At 44.3% G+C, this 16918-nt stretch overlaps 5 protein-coding genes and 1 non-coding gene across 6 annotated transcripts; 5 read left to right on the top strand and 1 right to left on the bottom strand.

Moving 5' to 3' along the window:
- The first annotated feature begins 3778 nt into the window (after positions 1-3778).
- BDW43DRAFT_294539 (lysophospholipid acyltransferase family protein) lies at positions 3779-6233 on the top strand. Its single transcript, XM_032043956.1, has one exon. It carries the CDS (start codon positions 3937-3939, stop codon positions 6064-6066), a length of 2130 nt encoding a protein of 709 aa, XP_031894134.1. The 5' UTR covers positions 3779-3936; the 3' UTR covers positions 6067-6233.
- Positions 6234-6779: 546 nt separating this feature from the next.
- Positions 6780-8945, top strand: BDW43DRAFT_304742 (amino acid permease-domain-containing protein; the record flags this gene model as incomplete). The annotated part of the gene is made up of 11 exons (XM_032045661.1): positions 6780-6820; positions 6868-6986; positions 7041-7148; positions 7255-7365; positions 7435-7514; positions 7546-7755; positions 7830-7912; positions 8023-8181; positions 8241-8365; positions 8499-8596; positions 8634-8945. 11 exons carry the CDS (start codon positions 6780-6782, stop codon positions 8943-8945), a joined length of 1446 nt encoding a protein of 481 aa, XP_031894133.1.
- A 290-nt stretch (positions 8946-9235) lies between these two features.
- Positions 9236-10263, top strand: BDW43DRAFT_294537 (uncharacterized protein). The gene has a single exon (XM_032043955.1). The coding sequence runs from the start codon at positions 9275-9277 to the stop codon at positions 9911-9913; it is 639 nt and encodes a 212-aa protein (XP_031894132.1). The 5' UTR covers positions 9236-9274; the 3' UTR covers positions 9914-10263.
- A 163-nt stretch (positions 10264-10426) lies between these two features.
- BDW43DRAFT_t237 lies at positions 10427-10498 on the top strand. The gene has a single exon. It is a non-coding gene; the product is annotated as a tRNA-Arg (tRNA).
- Positions 10499-11532: 1034 nt separating this feature from the next.
- Positions 11533-13061, bottom strand: BDW43DRAFT_324085 (glycoside hydrolase family 43 protein). The gene is made up of 2 exons (XM_032049880.1): positions 12472-13061; positions 11533-12416 (listed from the first exon to the last, which is right to left on the bottom strand). The coding sequence occupies exons 1-2, from the start codon at positions 12821-12823 to the stop codon at positions 11791-11793; spliced, it is 978 nt and encodes a 325-aa protein (XP_031894131.1). The 5' UTR covers positions 12824-13061; the 3' UTR covers positions 11533-11790.
- Positions 13062-15763: 2702 nt separating this feature from the next.
- Positions 15764-16698, top strand: BDW43DRAFT_294535 (zinc-binding alcohol dehydrogenase family protein). Its single transcript, XM_032043954.1, has one exon. It carries the CDS (start codon positions 15772-15774, stop codon positions 16639-16641), a length of 870 nt encoding a protein of 289 aa, XP_031894130.1. The 5' UTR covers positions 15764-15771; the 3' UTR covers positions 16642-16698.
- Positions 16699-16918: the final 220 nt, after the last annotated feature.

Genomic DNA, 16918 nt, shown 5'->3' with positions numbered 1-16918 from the left:
ATAAAGTTAAAACTTAGATAAAACTACTTATCTATCTTCTTAACTAAAAAAATAAACTTAGACTTAAACTTAAAAGTACTAGAAAAGATAGGACTGTACTATAAAATTAGTATATATCTAATATAAAATAGACTAATATTAATATTTCTTTTATAATAACTAGATAATAAAGAAAGTATAATCTACTGCTAGTTAATATATATTAAAGATATATTAAATAAATACTTACTAGATTATAGTAGAAGTAGTCTTTAAATATAGTATAGAAAAAAATATTAGTATAGCTAAAATATATTTAATATATATAAAAGATATACTAATATAATTATCTATATAATCTATTTATAAGTATCTATATATTTATTAATAAGACTATTAAGAGAATTATAGCTATATATTATTAGTATATATAATATATAGACTTAATAGTATATTTAAACTAATCTAGACTTATAAAGATATCTAGCTCTTCTCTAATTCTATTTTAGAATCTAATACTTAAGAATACTAGTTTAGAGTTAGTATATATTATATATAATTTCTATACTATAATTACTTATTTCTGACCAGCTATTAGTTCAGTATTATTAATATTAGTAATATTTAGATTAATAGCTGTATAGTATAAGTATATACTCTATATTAACTAAAGTAATACTAATAGACTCTAGAATAGAACTAATAAAGATAGCAGTAGTACTAGATATAATTAATATATATAGTATAAATACAGTCCTGAATCTGAATCTATACTATAATTATACTTAAGAAGTAATAGCTATATATCTAATTACTATTAACTATAATATTATAACTAGACTTATAGTTAGTATATACTTTATATATACTAGTATAATATATATACTTTTCTATTAACTTTACTGAATCTCTTTCCAGGATTAGAGGCCTGACTATTAATTTTAGAGATAATAGTTTCTGGTATAAGATTAATATATATTATACTAATACTTAGAAATCACTTATTTTTAAAAAAAGTCTAGTCTATATTAGTATAAGAGACAGGATCTATATATACTTAATATCAGGATATAATATACTGAGAAAATACTAATTATAGTGCTATTCCTTAATAGTAAAGAAATTAGCAATCTCTTAGATCTGGAAATTATTAAAGTCTATAATAGTATAAACTATCTTTAGTATATATAGAGTATAAGCTAAGATAAAGAATAATATTTAAAAATAGCTATACTAGTTAGCTATTTTAGTATCTTAATTAATATATACTAAAATAGTATAAAAAAGAAAAAAGAGAGATATACTCTATATATACTTATAAAAAATAGAGATAGAAAAAAAAAGAGAATAAATAAATATAGAAAATTATTCTATAGATATATTTAAAAAAGATATATATCTTAAGATCCTGATAACTAATTATAATATAATAATTATAGAGTATATTAAATAAATCTCTATTATATCCTTAATTATATTTCTTAGGATTATATATAGCCAGACAGTATTATTAATTATCTAATTAAAAAATAATTAAAGATTCACTATTTTATCTCTATTATATCTTAATTCTGTATATACTAAAAATTTATTTTAGAATATCAAGACTTCTGATTAGGTAATCTCTTTAAACCAGATGATTATAATTCAAAAAATTAGATTTAAACTATACTGAGTATATACTCAGAAAAACCTTGTCATGGTTCAAGGGCAGTAGCAGAATATTAGCGTATTTTTTGAACCACGACAAGCTAATTTCGAACCACGCTCAGCTGTAACCCGCCTCTTTTTAGCATGGCGCGGGACGAAAATTGCTTAGTAAGTGGTTTGATCACGTGCCTTCCAAGCGAGGCCATTACCCACACAAGCTATAGGTTTCGTTCCACACCACCTCTTTCATAACCTTTTACTGAGAGCTCAAGTTGTAATACAGAAATAAATCAATTACAAGTTTAATAAGGTTAGAACTCCCTACAGTGTAAGTACTTCATAACTGCTTAGCAACTACTTTATTTTTGATTATACTATGTTTAAACTGTATTCTTTCAAGTACTTAAAAAGCGTTTCTTAATTGCTTAACATTTTATACTAGCTAGATACAGGATAAGATATTTATAAGTAGTTTTACTAGCATTATCAGCAATGGAAGCCAAGGTTGGTAGTTGAGGGGGGGCAGTGATTAGTGGTAGATGTGGTGTGTATAAGTAGTTATAAAACGGCTAGTAAGCGCTTTGAAATTAATTCGTAAGTACTTAAAATCACTATCTTGTATACCGCGGCGGTGTTCAAGAAGATCAAGCCCTTGCTCTTTATTCTGTAAGGCCTTTTCACATGTCTTCTCTCTCTGCGTCTTAATCTCAGCTTGAAGTCTTTTTATTTCAAGTTCCTGGCGTCTCTGCTCTAAGCTTAAGAGATCGGTCGAGACAGTTTGACGAAGGTCTCTCCGAGATGAGATAGTTAATCTAAGCACTTCATAAGTATTTGTTAACTGCTTGAAATAGGGGGAAATTTCCTACTGGTTATCATCAGCCTGGGAGGGTGTTCGAGAGAGCAATCTAGCTATAACTCTTTCAAAGGAAAAAGATTGAGGATTAGAAGAGCCAGGTACTGTAGAATCCCGGTTAGATACTGTAAAATAGGCTCTTTTGCGCTTTCCTAAAAAGTAATCAGTATCTAACTACTTACTAAGAAGTTAGGGAATACTTACCCTTTTGTAGATTTAACTGACGCAGATAATTGGCCTCAACGGTGGAGGTGCGATATGAATGATGGATATTGAACTCATAATAACCATTAAGGAGGCAGCTGAAGTTGCCATGCGTACTGTCTCCATCCATATAGCGTTGAGTTGAGGACATTTGTTCTTCAGATACTCCAAATCAACTGAGCCGCTCCCTAGCGCGGGTCTGGTTTCTTCACGCACAGCGTCGATGAGCTTCGGGTTATATAGGAGAAAGGCAAGGAACCAAAAGCATGCTTTTCTAGTACTTGTATTGCTCCTAATACTCCAATGAGGATGTTTCTTTCAAGTTGAATATGAGGGCAAACGTAAAGGGTTATATAGATAAAAAAAGATGTATCGTACCCGATGTAATAGGGACCACAGTTGGGGCCATCTCATGAGAGCTAAAAGCTAATGACTTCATCTCTGCTTCCATGGTGTTCATCCACCAAGACCCGTCTGGTCTATCTCCAGGGGCCGTGTCAAACCATTTCTGAATAGCTTCAATGATGCCATCCCTGGCCTGGTGAGCTTTACGCGCAAAGGGCGCGGGAATCTCATAAAGAATTTACCAACTTCAATCCTCCAGCTCAAGGAAAGTCTAGATAAGATTAGGACTAATCTCTCCAAGAAGCTTACTAAAATAAACTCTTTGGCCAGCATCCATAAAATAGCCAGAGACAAATTTCGGAAGTTTCAGGGATACCCAACCTTGTCCAGTGGACGTGATAAAGGTTTTCCCTGGTTGAAATTCTGCATACGCAATTTTTCTTCAAAGAAGTCCTTGAAAATGACGGTGACTTCCGGAAGATGAGCACCAGGGAGTAGCTGCATGCCGTGGAACTCATGAATTCTATCGCCTAACGACTTGCTTTCAATATCGGGCTCAGAGCCCGCGAATGTAACAGGCATTGCAGGACGCAGTTTGAACACCGTACATATCTCCAGTTTGACTGGTTTGCACCTTCTGCTGAGTCAGCTTTCCGCAAAACGGCCTTTTCGGAGAATTTCCCTTCCGCGACAACATGATTTAATGAAATCGTGTTTTTGTTGGTTCAACATCAACAACTGACTCGCGACACATCCAACGTAGTGCCACACGCGCACGACAGCAGCACTCTGACTGTAAATTACGATCATCATTTGGGCGGTCTACGTCAATCCGCCCAGACCTAGTGTTCCACCATCGGTACGACCACTAATTGTCGGTCCTGCGGGCGAACCAAGTCTCGGTCATGGCGCGGAGATTTATGATCCCATGGCTCTACGATCTGGGCATTTGGATCTTCACATTATGTCTGGACATTTTCTTCCGGGAAGTTTATTCCCGGGGCGCTTGGCGCATCCCCCGACGCGGCCCGGTGATCATTGTTGCCGCTCCACATGCCAACCAATTTGTTGACTCGATCCTCTTGATGCGCATTCTGAAACATGCGGCCACTCGCCGGAGCTCTTTCTTAATCGCGGAAAAATCCATGCGCGAGCCATATATTGGCACAATGGCCGGATGCATGGGAGCCCTTCCCGTCGTGAGAGCCCAGGACAACGTCAAACCGGCCGAGGGTCAGATTTATTTACCTGATCCGGACAAGGACCCAACCCTAGTTCGTGGGAAAGGGACCGATTTCACCAGTAGTCTTTTCATGGAAGGCGGTATGATCATCCTCCCACGAGTGGGAAAGACTAGTCCGGAGCAGCAGGCTATTGCGCAGATTCTTGGACCGGAAGAATTGAGACTGCGAAAGCCCTTCAAACAATTCGAACCGGATCACCCACTGTACGATGCGCTGCGTACGGGCACTAAATTCAAGGTTGCCCCGCATATCGACCAAAGCCAGATGTTTGACGCCGTTTATAACGAACTCATCGCAGGTGGCTGTATTGGAATCTTTCCCGAGGGTGGAAGCCATGATCGACCCAGTCTGCTTCCATTAAAGGCCGGTGTCGCCATCATCGCCCTGGGAGCTCTGGCTCGGGATCCCAATTGTGGTCTGTCCATTATTCCCTGTGGCATGAATTACTTCCATCCGAATAAATTCCGCTCCCGCGCAGTTGTGGAATTTGGTAACCCCGTTCACGTACATCCGGACCAGGTCGAAGCGTTCAAGGCCGGCGGGAGCTCGAAGCGGAACGCGGTGGGATCCTTGCTAGAGACGATTCAAGAGGCACTCGCTGCAGTGACCCAACAAGCGCCAGACCATGAGACACTGATGCTCATTCAAGCCACACGAAGGCTGTATCGACCCCTCCGGATGAAGCTCCCCTTACCAATTGTCATTGAAGTGAACCGACGGCTTCTCAAAGGTTACACTCAATTCAAAGACGAGCCCAAGGTCCTTCAATTGAAAAAGGCTATATCAGATTACAACCGACGCCTTCACTCATTAGGGATTCAAGACCACCAGGTTGAATGGGGCGACGTTAAGCACCGGCCATGGTGGATGGTATTGGGCACCTTGCTTTACCGGATTGGTGAACTTCTCACCTTAGCCATCGGAACCCTGCCATCTGTTGCTCTCTTCTGGCCCGTCTTTGTAACCGCTAAAGTGATCTCGCTTAAAAAACAGCGGAAAGCTCTCGCAGGCTCTGTAGTCAAGCTTGAGGGCCGTGACGTTGTTGGAACCTGGAAAATCCTGGTCGCGATGGGCCTGGCGCCGGCCTTGTACACTTGGTACACCGTCGTCGTGACGACGTGGTTACATTACTGTCGCCATGATGGGCATTATTGTGCCGCATCACCGTGGTGGACGAACCCCAGGACTTACATCTCCGACAGTATTCCGCTATGGCTCTTCGCAATTTTCTTCTTCGGACTGATGATTTCCGTCACTTTTGCTGGTTTGCGGATCGGCGAGGTCGGCATGGACGTGCTCAAGTCACTCCCTCCCCTTCTGGTTGCCTTAAATCCCGCCTCAGCCAACTCGCTGGCAAAGCTACGCGAGGAACGCCAGGCATTGTCGGCACGGGTGGTGGACACGATCGACACCTTTGCGCCCGAGATTTTCCCAGATTTTGAACATGAGAAGCTTGTTCCCCATAGCTATCCTCATGACGATTCATACCAGTCTCGATTGAAGAGCATTCCACCCAGTGAACCCGAAAGTCGAAACGCGAGCAAAAGCCGAGGCAGCCGCAGTCGATCCCGGAGCGGTGGCTTCCATCTTCAGGAGACTTTACTTAAACCTCTGACGATCGGATCGAAGGACGATCTCGGCGAAGTCAACCGAAGAATCCGGGACTCGATGAAGGAACGAGGCCGAGAGCGTATCCGAGCGCAATACGACTCGGATGCGGATGCTGTATTGGTAGACGGATCCGGCAGCAGTGAAAACGGAGATGGGGCGGAGGAGAAGAAGACCAGGTAATCTTTCGTTGATCTTTTTTCAATGCTTGGTACCGCAGAGATACCGGAAGTTGTGAAGTGACAATGGTGAACATGTCTAGCGTTACTTGCTTTCCTTGTACAAATTGTACAAACGCGTAATAATGGTCTATGAGCAATTGAATTAATGATTGCATGAGTGAAGGTGAACCAATAGCCTACTTGACCTTGTAATCAATAAAGGATCGATTCAAGCTTTGTAGCAAGCCCTGGGGCACACGAACTGATAGCATTTTCGCAACCCTAAGTAAATCGTAAACGTTCAGAACAGATTAACACCCATATCACGAGAAAACATCTGTTGCATCCAAGTCTTCAGCACAGTGTATTTAGCTAATCCTAGTATCGAGTCGACGTCGCACAGTCCCTGATGCCTGGATCTCTGAAAATCTCAGCGTGTCTTGACTAAGTATGATAAGTCCGACTCTGCAGCGCTAAGTGGGTAATACTTGTTATCCTCACAACATGGCAGGCTCGTGTAACGCATAAGGGCGTAGGACTACTTCAGACAGCCTCGGGTGTGACGTGATGAGGTGCAGATTACCCCCTCGCTCGCTGATCAAAGATGTAGAATAATAAGATGAAGATATAAAGGGAAGATAACAGTGATATCAACGTCCCCCGCCTATGGCCAAAGATAGATTCAACAACCAGATCAAAGAATACCTTCTTTCAAACAACTAAGGTCTAGTGTCTATGATTCCCTTTGCCGGAGAAGCATCAACATTGTATCTTCTGTATGTACCGATACTCCTAAGGGATTACATTCCGATCTACACAATAGAGACGGGCATCATGACGTGGGCGAGGGCGACATATCTTTTACTGAGTCCCAAAAGCTTCACCGGAAGCTCAGGGGGCGTAATGTTGAGCTCTTTGCGGTAGGAGGAGCTATCGGTACATGTACGTTGAATCGAGAGCTGTGAATCTTCGTCTCGATTTAACCTCGCGCATCAGCATTGTTCGTACAGATGGGTGCAGCACTGCCGAAAGGTGGTCCAGCGGGTCTCTTCCTTGGATTCCTAGCATACGGTACAATCGTTATGGCTGTCAATGAGTGTTTTAGTGAGTCAGGACTGGGAACCTATCCAGCCTTGATCTGTGGATGACAGGACCAGCGTGTCAGTGTTGACTACTTTAGGCTGTGGCTAATGCGGGGTATGTCATTCAGCAGAGATGGTCTGCTATATGCCCATCCCATCGCCGCTTGTGCGACTAGCTAGGCACTGGGTAGAAGATGCTTTGAGTTTTGCAATGGGTCGGAATTTCTTCTTGACGATGGGTTAGTTCGATGCCTGACATGTAGTCATGCGCACTAATCACCTTAGCTGTGTCGATACGATATATGCAGCGCTAAATATTCCTTACGAGGTTGTCGCCATCAATATATTGCTCACCTACTGCACGGACAAAGTGCCCGTCGTAGCAGTTGTTGTGATTGTCATGGTCATCTATGGATAAGTCTTCCCAATGTCTTGACGCTGGAATGATGCCCATAACGGCATCTAGAAGCTTGAACGTCCTCACAGTGCGTTACTTCGGAGGGCCCGAGTTTTACTTATCATTCTTCAAGATATTCCTAATGGTGGGCCTGATTCTCTACACATTCGTCACGGTGGTTGGTGGCAGTCCCGACTATGATGCGATAAAATCTCGGTACTGGAAGGACCCTGTTTGTATACCCTTGCCCAATTGATGGCGACTGCCTAGGTCAGGCTAATTACCGAGTTTCTTTCCATCGTGCAGGGAGCGTTTGTCTCATATCTGGTGCCTGGGGACACCAGTGGCTTTCTTGGGGTATCGAGCTGCATGATCCAAGGGTCATTCACGTAAGACGATCAATCCGCCTCTATGTGTTTTATATCATCCACTCCCAGGAAGCATACTGAGACGAACAGAATGGAAGGGCCGGCGTTTATATCCATGACGGCTGCTGAAGCCGGAAGGTCATGCGGAAAGCATTCGCCTCATTCGGCTGGCGTCTCATACTTTTCTTCTATCTTGGAGCACTTTGCATAGGAATTGTGGTACCATATAATGATCCCACTTGGGCTGCCATGCTGGATGGTACAGCAAAGGGCAGTGGAACCGGTGCCGCGTGAGTAGTGTTACTGGCTAGTCTCGATTACGAACATATACTTAATAGCCACCATCCAGATCTCCGTATGTGATCTCTATGAATCACTTCGGTATTCAGGTTCTACCAGACATTGCCAATGCACTGATCATGGCATCTGTCCTATCCGCTGGGAACAACGTTGATTTTCCGCCTCGCGGACACTGTATGGCATGTCGTTGGAACGAAAGGCACCGAAATGGTTATCCAGGGCTAACCGCGCAGGATTGCCATATAATGCGGTAGCAGTCGCGGTGGCATTCTCTTTCTTGGGCTTCCTACAATCAGCCACTGTTCAGCGACGGTCCTCAATTGGCTAGTCAGTTGCATTACAAAATCGTATTTACTCAACTACTTCGGAACATGCATTACCTATCTCCATTTCCACGCCTCGCCAGTGTCAAGGCATTTCGCGCGAAACGCTCCTCTAACAGGGCCACTTTCAACCTTATACGGCGTGGTACGCTCTTTGCGAAACGGGCGTAATGACTCTGATCCTGGGATATAACCTTTTTCTTTCCGGGAGCTGGGACTTGACAACGACCCTTTTGAATTATGTGTTGATTGCCTTTTCCGCACTTACTTTCGTGTTCTGGAAGGTGTTTCGGCGCACACAATATGTGGGGATCGGCAGGGCGGATCTTCAGCTAGGGGGAATTAGACGAGAGATTGATGAGTATGGGGAGCTAGAGTATGCGCGGAAACGAGGAAAGCCAGGGGCATTCCTCGATCGGTTGTTTGAGTAGATGCCCTTGGTATGGGATTATTTCTATTGTCTATATAGATCCTACTATCATCAAGGCTATAGACTACTGTGAGCTAGTTCCAGCCATTAGTGCCGATGTAACCATAGCAATCCAATCAGAAACACGAAGATGTAGCCTAGCAGGGAACCAACCGAAAGGATCTTATCTTTAAACGCTTATACGCAGCAGGCTCAATGCATACGAGAAATGACTCATATTAGTGCTTATCATAGTCTAGCCCGCATACTCCGCCCAATATATTGAAACTTGGAATACTTTCGCAAAAACAACTTATCTCACAACACAGAACACACGCCATTATCGCCAAAATGACGACTCCCGACAACCAACAATCCAGCCTCCCCTACCGTGGCTCCTGCCACTGTGGACTTATCAAGTACATCGCCATTATTCCCAGGCCCCCAGCAGTAGCCCTCGGACCGGATGTGCCAACGGGTTCCCGCGCCCGATTTTACAAATGCAATTGCTCGACGTGTCACAAAATGGGTCTTTTCCATCTGCGACTTCCCGACGCCCCAAATCAATTCTTCTTGCTTTCCCCGCTGGATTGGGACCGTATGGCTAATTATCAGTGCGGGAAAGGTCTGGTCAGCTGGCTGTTCTGCCCGACCTGCGGCGTGCGATGTTTCGCAATGGCTGCTCACTGGAAGAAAGACCAGATCGGCATCGACAGCATCTCGGCGGCCTATAAGGGCCAGTCAGAACTGACTGGCTCGAAGGAAACGACGAAAACAATCACCGTATGGCGAATTGACCCGGAGGGTTACAAGGAGAATGTGTCTGGATATCTAACGCTGAATGCACTTTCCGTTGATCAAGACCAGGCTCATGGGAATCGCCTAGATCTGCGTGAGCTTGTGGATAATAAGTGGATGGAATACCTCGACCGCAAGGATAACAAGCTTGAGAATCGGTACGATTATCCTCACGACTGTGGGACATGGTGATGGTGGGAAATTCAACTAGGGGGCGTTTACTCATGTCGCTAGGTTTGTATATATCCCAAGCTCTGGTTGCCAATATTAGCGCTATTTTGAATTTGAAATTCACCAAAAGCTCGTGTAGATACTTCCAACCGCTTTAGGTGTGAGGCGACAAACATAGTGATATTGGGAATCTACGAATATCAATTTATCTAGGACCACATATAGGATATGAATTTTTCTACTACTGTATGGATAGGCAAGAATGAAAAAGAAAAGCCACCGTAAGAAGGTTGAGTCTGTGCTTTATAATATGAAGGAAGTGATAGCAACAACTATATTCTCCTAGTGCTAACATAAAAAACAACATAGAGAACAGCTTTTGAACCAGCTCACCGGGTTCAAACACTATGCAAATTTTTCAAGCAACTATTCCCTTCATCTGACATTGGTCCAGTGTTCTTGACACAGAAAAGTCATAGATTTTTTCTTTCTTTGGCTTATAAATACAGATAGGGCAGACGTTTTCCAACAATTGGCCGGCTGGCCCAATGGTAAGGCGCTTGACTACGGATCAAGAGATTGCAGGTTCGAATCCTGCGTCGGTCAATCTTTTTACCTTTTTTTCCCCCATTTTCTGTTTTCACCTCCCCCCCCCCCAGCAATATCACCTCCAATGGAGTCTCTTGTGTACCTCCTGCAACCACCAAAAAAGGTGGACACTCGAACAATTCTGCTCATTAAATCTACGTCAAACCCATGAAGTTCCAGCGCACAACATCATCGGCTCCGAGTATTTGCCCCCGGATAGGGACGAAGGTTGGTTGAACGTCACCATTCCTGCGTCGTGTATAGTTGGTGACATCTCACCAGAATCTGAATATCTTGCGACGGAGCTCCTGGGACCATTCGAGAGAATATCTAGCGGATTTCAGTAGCAAGCGCTTCAATTACAGACGAATCACCTTCCACCACGTTTCCTGCGGCTAAATGAAGTAGCGCAGTGCGAGGGCAGCTTCGAGACATCACGATAAGCCATATCGTTCCTCCTGGAGAGCATAACCCCCACGCCGATGCTGCGAGAGTCTTATAAGTAGAGACCGTCCCAGCACCCGGGACCGGAACTACCTAATTATAAGACCTCTAGCAGGTCACCTTGCGCCCAACAGTTCCATTTGAAATATGCCCGTATGGGATACGAGGGGCTATTAAATGTGAAGGCGCTCCCGTCGATATATCACCCCCGCATTTTCCGCGGGGCACGTTTTCGGTATTCCTCATGTGGTCCTGTCGTCCCTCTCCTCGTACTGATTTTGAGTCAAAGGTCGTGACGGACAAGTGGAACGTTGCTCAAGACATATCGCAACTGCTTCTACAAAGATTTCTGGCTTATGATCAGAACCACCTAAATTCGAGCCACAGATTGTTTTTTACGCATCGATGGAATGATGTTACAGCCCAGTATGACAATCACACCGTCCGCCTACTTGAACGAGCTGGTTTGGAAAGATCTCCAAGCGAGCAATTTCACGTAGCTCGTTCTGAAATCTATTATATTCGCCAACGCGATCGACGGGCGGAGGCCTCAAGGCCAATTATCGGTCTACTTAGACTCTTTGGCGCCAGAATGCGAGACAAGTAGCCCTACTAGCCCCTTTCCAGGATCATGGAGCATGATCAATCAACATGCAGTAGCAGAGAGCTCCTTGAATAGTCTTTCATGCGTTGAAAACAAAGAAAAGGGTATGATAACCTACGCACCAAGGAGAGTTATGTGCATGGAATAAATCTCTATTCCATGATATTTTGTCACCTGTCTACGTTTCGACAGTACTCAGAATGTTTTGGAGGACCCTAATGTCCGTATGATCGGAGGGTACACATTGCCGCCGTTATATACATCAAGAGCTTGGCTCACCGAGTTCAACGGTCCAAGCTACTGCCTTTCCGAGATCCGGGAAGCCATTGGCGCCCGAGGTGATCTCCTGCACCATTGTATAACGGCTATCATCACAAGCACCTCCGCTATTGGTGGTCGCATGATAGGCGATCCACGTTTGCGAAGCATCAGGACTTTGGAAGAAGGAGTTATGGCCCGTTCCATAGTTTCCGTTGCCCGAGGACAAAAGGCATCCGTCGTGCTTGCTCCAGGCGCTCTTGCTTGTCGGGTTGGTGGTGCCGTCCCATGTAAGGAGCCCCACGCAATAATAGGATGTCCAGCAGTAAGAAGCCGAGTAGGCAATATGTGTCTTTCCGTTGAGGTACAGTGCCGCTGGGCCCTCGTTGACGGGCGTGCCGTGCCTTTCAAAATCCTCAGTAGGCTCGGAGATAATGTAGATATCACCTGTTAGCGAGGTATAGTCCGATCCCAGCTGTTGCAGGCAGATGGATTGATACTGCACGCCGTGGAAGCACGAGTACATGAGGAAGTTGCCGTAGTCGTTGAAGCGGAGGACAGACCCGTCAATGGCCCATTCATTGGTCAGTTGTCCTGCGTAGGTGTATTCATCCCAGGGAGTTGCACCACCTATATACTGTTAGTTCTTTATAGCACATCGGGAGCTGTCAGACCATTTGCCTACCTTCCAACACATGCATGCGCTGACCATCCAAATTCGCACTGGTGCCAGCAGTGTAGTAAATATACCACTTGTTGCCCAGGTAGTGAACCTCAGGTGCCCACACATTGCAGCAGTGGGATTCTTCAGTTGTGGTGTAGACCACCTTCTTCGTAGCGGTCTTGAGACCTTCCACACTGGCTGCCCGACTGACTTGAACATCATTCCAGGTCGTCGTTAGGAGGTAGTAGTAACCTCCGGTATACACCATGAAGGGGTCACTACCACCGGGATTGCGAATTGGGTTCGTCCATGCGGAGGCTATAGGAAAGATTGCCCATAGCCCCAGTAGAGCTTGCAACAGTCTGAACGACATTGTTACTTACTTGTATGAAGTGTACGAAGCCCCTCGCTCACAATGAACCTCCATCGCTGTCATGGACTGTGTATTTATGCACCCCAGCGCATACTATAGCTGACCCAAATCTCCACTGGCCATAACCTATCGCAACAGACCGTTTCATCCGGCTCGATTATCGAGGCTTCCCCACCGGAAAGATCCCTATTTTACTCCGACGGGGATATTGAATCTTCCGGTGATGTGGAGATCCGACGTGAAGAATTCATGGTCTATGCGGGGGAAGACATCGCCAAGACTCTTTACATCGGAGAAACGTGTCCTGAGTTGTGGAAGATTAAGGAGGCTTTCAGTCTAGGCACTGTTGACAAATTCCCAAGCTCGGTATATGAGATATATATAGCTAACTCTGTCACTTGTTTCCCTGGAGGCTTTGTGTACTAATTTATATGCAATATTTACGCGAAATTTGGTGCTTTAGTGCTAGGCCTTTCATAATCAGCCTGATTAAAATAGCATTCAATGATCTACATGATTCCGCAGGCCGCCGCCTATTCACCAAGCATAAGTTCAGCTACCTATGATACTATGTAATTTCATAGGCGTATTCAATACCTATACATAGTTATACAATGCTATTTAAATGAGGCTGAAATAACGAGTACGCATGCATGTAGGGCGCGGGTAAATAGATGCTAACTGCTGTAACTTAAAAAAGTTGTAGGAAGATGATACCAGCCTGGTAGCGTTGGGGATAAGAATGTATGTGTTCTCTCTGTATGTGGAGAAACAAAGTAAATCAAGGATTTGAAGAATAAAAAAGATGTTGAAGGCCCGAACCGCGATTCGAACGCGGGACCTCTCCCAGATAATGCTGTAATAGCCAGCCCGCTATTATACAATTAGTATCGTATTATATGGATGGGTAACTCTGAATGGGATAATACTCACAAGGGAGAATCATACCACTAGACCATCCGGGCAGATTACATAAGGAGCTTGGTTTGGAAGATATATAACCAGCGTAGGAGTTTAGGTAGTTTAGTCCTGCAACAAAACGAAAGGACAAACGATCACCTGATTTAAAGGTTCTGTTTTCATAAATGGTTTCTATAATACAGTGACGGTAGCTCCAGGAGTAGAAGATTTTGTTGATTCTAGTAAGGAAGGACAAGGATCAGTCTTCAGTGCTTTCTGTCATGGTGTGACCTCTGGGCGCATGCAGAAGCCTAACCGCTGCGTTATCAGCAAAAGACTAGGATACAAGCTGAAGGCTTTGTCCTGCACTCACATATATAAGCATGTTCAGAATTCAGGCAGGCAGGTAGGTGTGTGCCTGCAGGCACACCGTCACACTTCGTTCTACTATCTGTTGATGCCATATACCTAACTCTATTCCTATTCTCTTGTGTATCCTTACCAAGCCAACTGATTTTCGGCCTGGGTAGTATATACACCATAAACAGTACTGACACCTGACCGTTAATAATGCCTACAGGCGATGGTGCCTATTTTCAAATAGCAATGCTGTGGTGCTCAACAACACTGTGGGGGGTAATAAGTAGGATAATAGGAGATAGGAGTGCCCAGCGGGGAAAAAAAGTCCAACCCAAATTAGAAAGGAACACTTTGGTTACAATGTATTCTAATTGAGACAGTTATACAGTTTGCCTTGTGGTGTGTACTGATAAATCATGGTAAAGCATCAAGGGGATAAATGTATGCTTTATGGAAGATATATATCTATAGTAGGTACCCTCACAAAAGCAAAGTGAAGTCAACAAAGAACCTCTACACACACAGATGCGATCTTTATAAGCTTCTATAGGCATCAACTGAGCAAAAAGCAGTTATAGTGGTTATAATTTGACCTTCTCAGGGCCAGATTAACTCGATAAAGCATCAAATACCTAGGCCACGTGACATTGGTGCACCAAGAAGGTGCAAAAAAAGATATGTCAAGGCCCGAACCGCGATTCGAACGCGGGACCTCTCCCAGATAGTGCTGTGTAAAGCCAGCCCGCTAGTATACAATTAGTATTGTATTATTTGAATGGGTAACTCTGAATGGGATAATACTCACAAGGGAGAATCATACCACTAGACCATCCGGGCATTTTACATTTGCTGATGGAACAGTATAGCCCTAAGACCTAAGAAATGATTATCATGATATCATAAATCATTTCTCCATTTTCCACTGCCTTGAGGCTCGCCATACATTTTAGTACTACTAGCTATATTTCTGCCAAGGCTGAATGAAGTTGTAATAGCAAACATAAAAGCTGAGGAAAGATGAGCTTTCTTTGTCACCGTAGATCTCTGGTAAACATTCAAGGCATGTCTGCAGACCAGGTCGATTCATGATGCAGCGTAACTGATATCGTCCAGGATGAACATCTGTATTGTGGCTAAGCAGGCGCTAGCCTTGATGTATCTCGACTCCAACTTAAGGTATCGATCGAGGGATACCCTAAGGTTACTTCCCTCGTTGCCCTTACCTCCAAACTCCGTTCATTCTTCTCAGTAGCTTAACTCCGTCGTCTCCGGCCTATATCCGTACCAACTATCACTTTCCTCTGCTTCAAAATGCTTCAGTTAGGACGATAAGTAAGGTAGAATAATATGAATGTCGACAATCGGTTAGTTGGACTAATATTACGTGAGCTCTTGAATGATATAAAGGCAGAGAACTTCTGTTTACCTTTCTCACCCAGCTTCAGTCTAATATCGCTAAATGTCTTTCTACAAACCCCATTCAGAATATTGCCGCTGATTTCATGTTTTAAGAGCTCTTCCGCTCACTCAGCAAGATGTCCGTTCCAAATAGCGCTGCGTGGATAACCGCTGAAATGGCTTACCCTCTTGAGGTCAAGGATGCACCATACCCGACCCCAGGCGACGATGAGCTCGTTATCCGTAACTATGCCATCGGCCTGAATATTGTCGATTGGGCCCGTCAGGCCATGGGAGCAGTACTTTTTTCGTGGACTACATACCCTTCCGTTCTTGGAGCTGACGTTGCTGGCGAAGTTGTTGAGGTTGGTCAGGCGGCCTCATCAAGGTTCAAGCCTGGAGACCGCGTCCTAAGCCTAGCCCGTGGCCTTATGTCGAATAATCCGGCCGAAGGTGCCTTCCAAATCTACGTCGTGTTGTCCGCTAAGCTTACTACACACATCCCTACTAACGTACCGTTCGAGGAAGCTGCTGTGATCCCGTTGGGCATCTATACCGCATCATGTGGTCTCTTTCAAGAGGATCATCTGGCTCTGCAGTTCCCGACCGAACCCTCTTCGGAACACACAGGAGAGACAGTGCTTATCTGGAGCGGTTCCTCCAGCGTGGGTAGCAATGCCATTCAGCTGGCGGTGGCTGCTGGCTACGAGGTATTCACTACAGCCTCTCCCAAAAACTTTGACTATGTGAAATCCCTTGGTGCCAGCCAAGCATTCGATTATCATAGATCTACTGTTGAAGATGAAATTGTCGCTGCGTTCAAGGGTAAGACCTCAACTGGCGCGTTGGCGATCGGACCGACGGCTGCGGATCCTTGCGGCAGGATTGTTTCTCGTATTAACGGGAAGAAATTCGTTTCGTTGGCCAACCATTTTTCAGGAGTATTGCCAGATGGTGTGGAGTCGAAGTTCATTTTCAGTATAGATAGTGATATTGGTCCGAGGGTCTTCGAAGAGTATCTCCCCTCGGCCCTGCAAGCTGATACATTCAAGCCCGCACCTCGCGCAGAAGTTGTCGGTCATGGCCTTGAATCAGTACAGAAAGGGCTGGATAAGTTGAAGGATGGTGTTTCTGCTACGAAGCTTGTCATCTCTCTCTAAGACACCGTCTTTTTAGGAATAATATGTTGGTATAGCAATCCACTTACTGGTATGACGTGACGTGTCGGAGATCCGAACGCATGATAACAACGAGAAGCACGCTTATTCGTTTATATCATGGATATTGATAGTTTAATCTGATATAGGTCTCGGAGGCAGGCAATTTATTGGTACTGCGGGAGCCGCCTGCATTGATTGGCCGACAATAAGGCACCCAACACAAGCCCTAGTTTTTAGTCTACTTCCCTAGTTTCGATGTAACCTAGAGCTTACCCAT

Source organism: Aspergillus alliaceus (genome assembly GCF_009176365.1).
Source record: "Aspergillus alliaceus strain CBS 536.65 unplaced genomic scaffold BDW43scaffold_92, whole genome shotgun sequence".
In the NCBI taxonomy this organism is placed as follows: domain Eukaryota; kingdom Fungi; phylum Ascomycota; class Eurotiomycetes; order Eurotiales; family Aspergillaceae; genus Aspergillus; species Aspergillus alliaceus.
The sequence above is the reverse complement of the archived record's forward strand: the minus strand, read 5'-3'. Positions and strand labels throughout refer to the sequence as shown.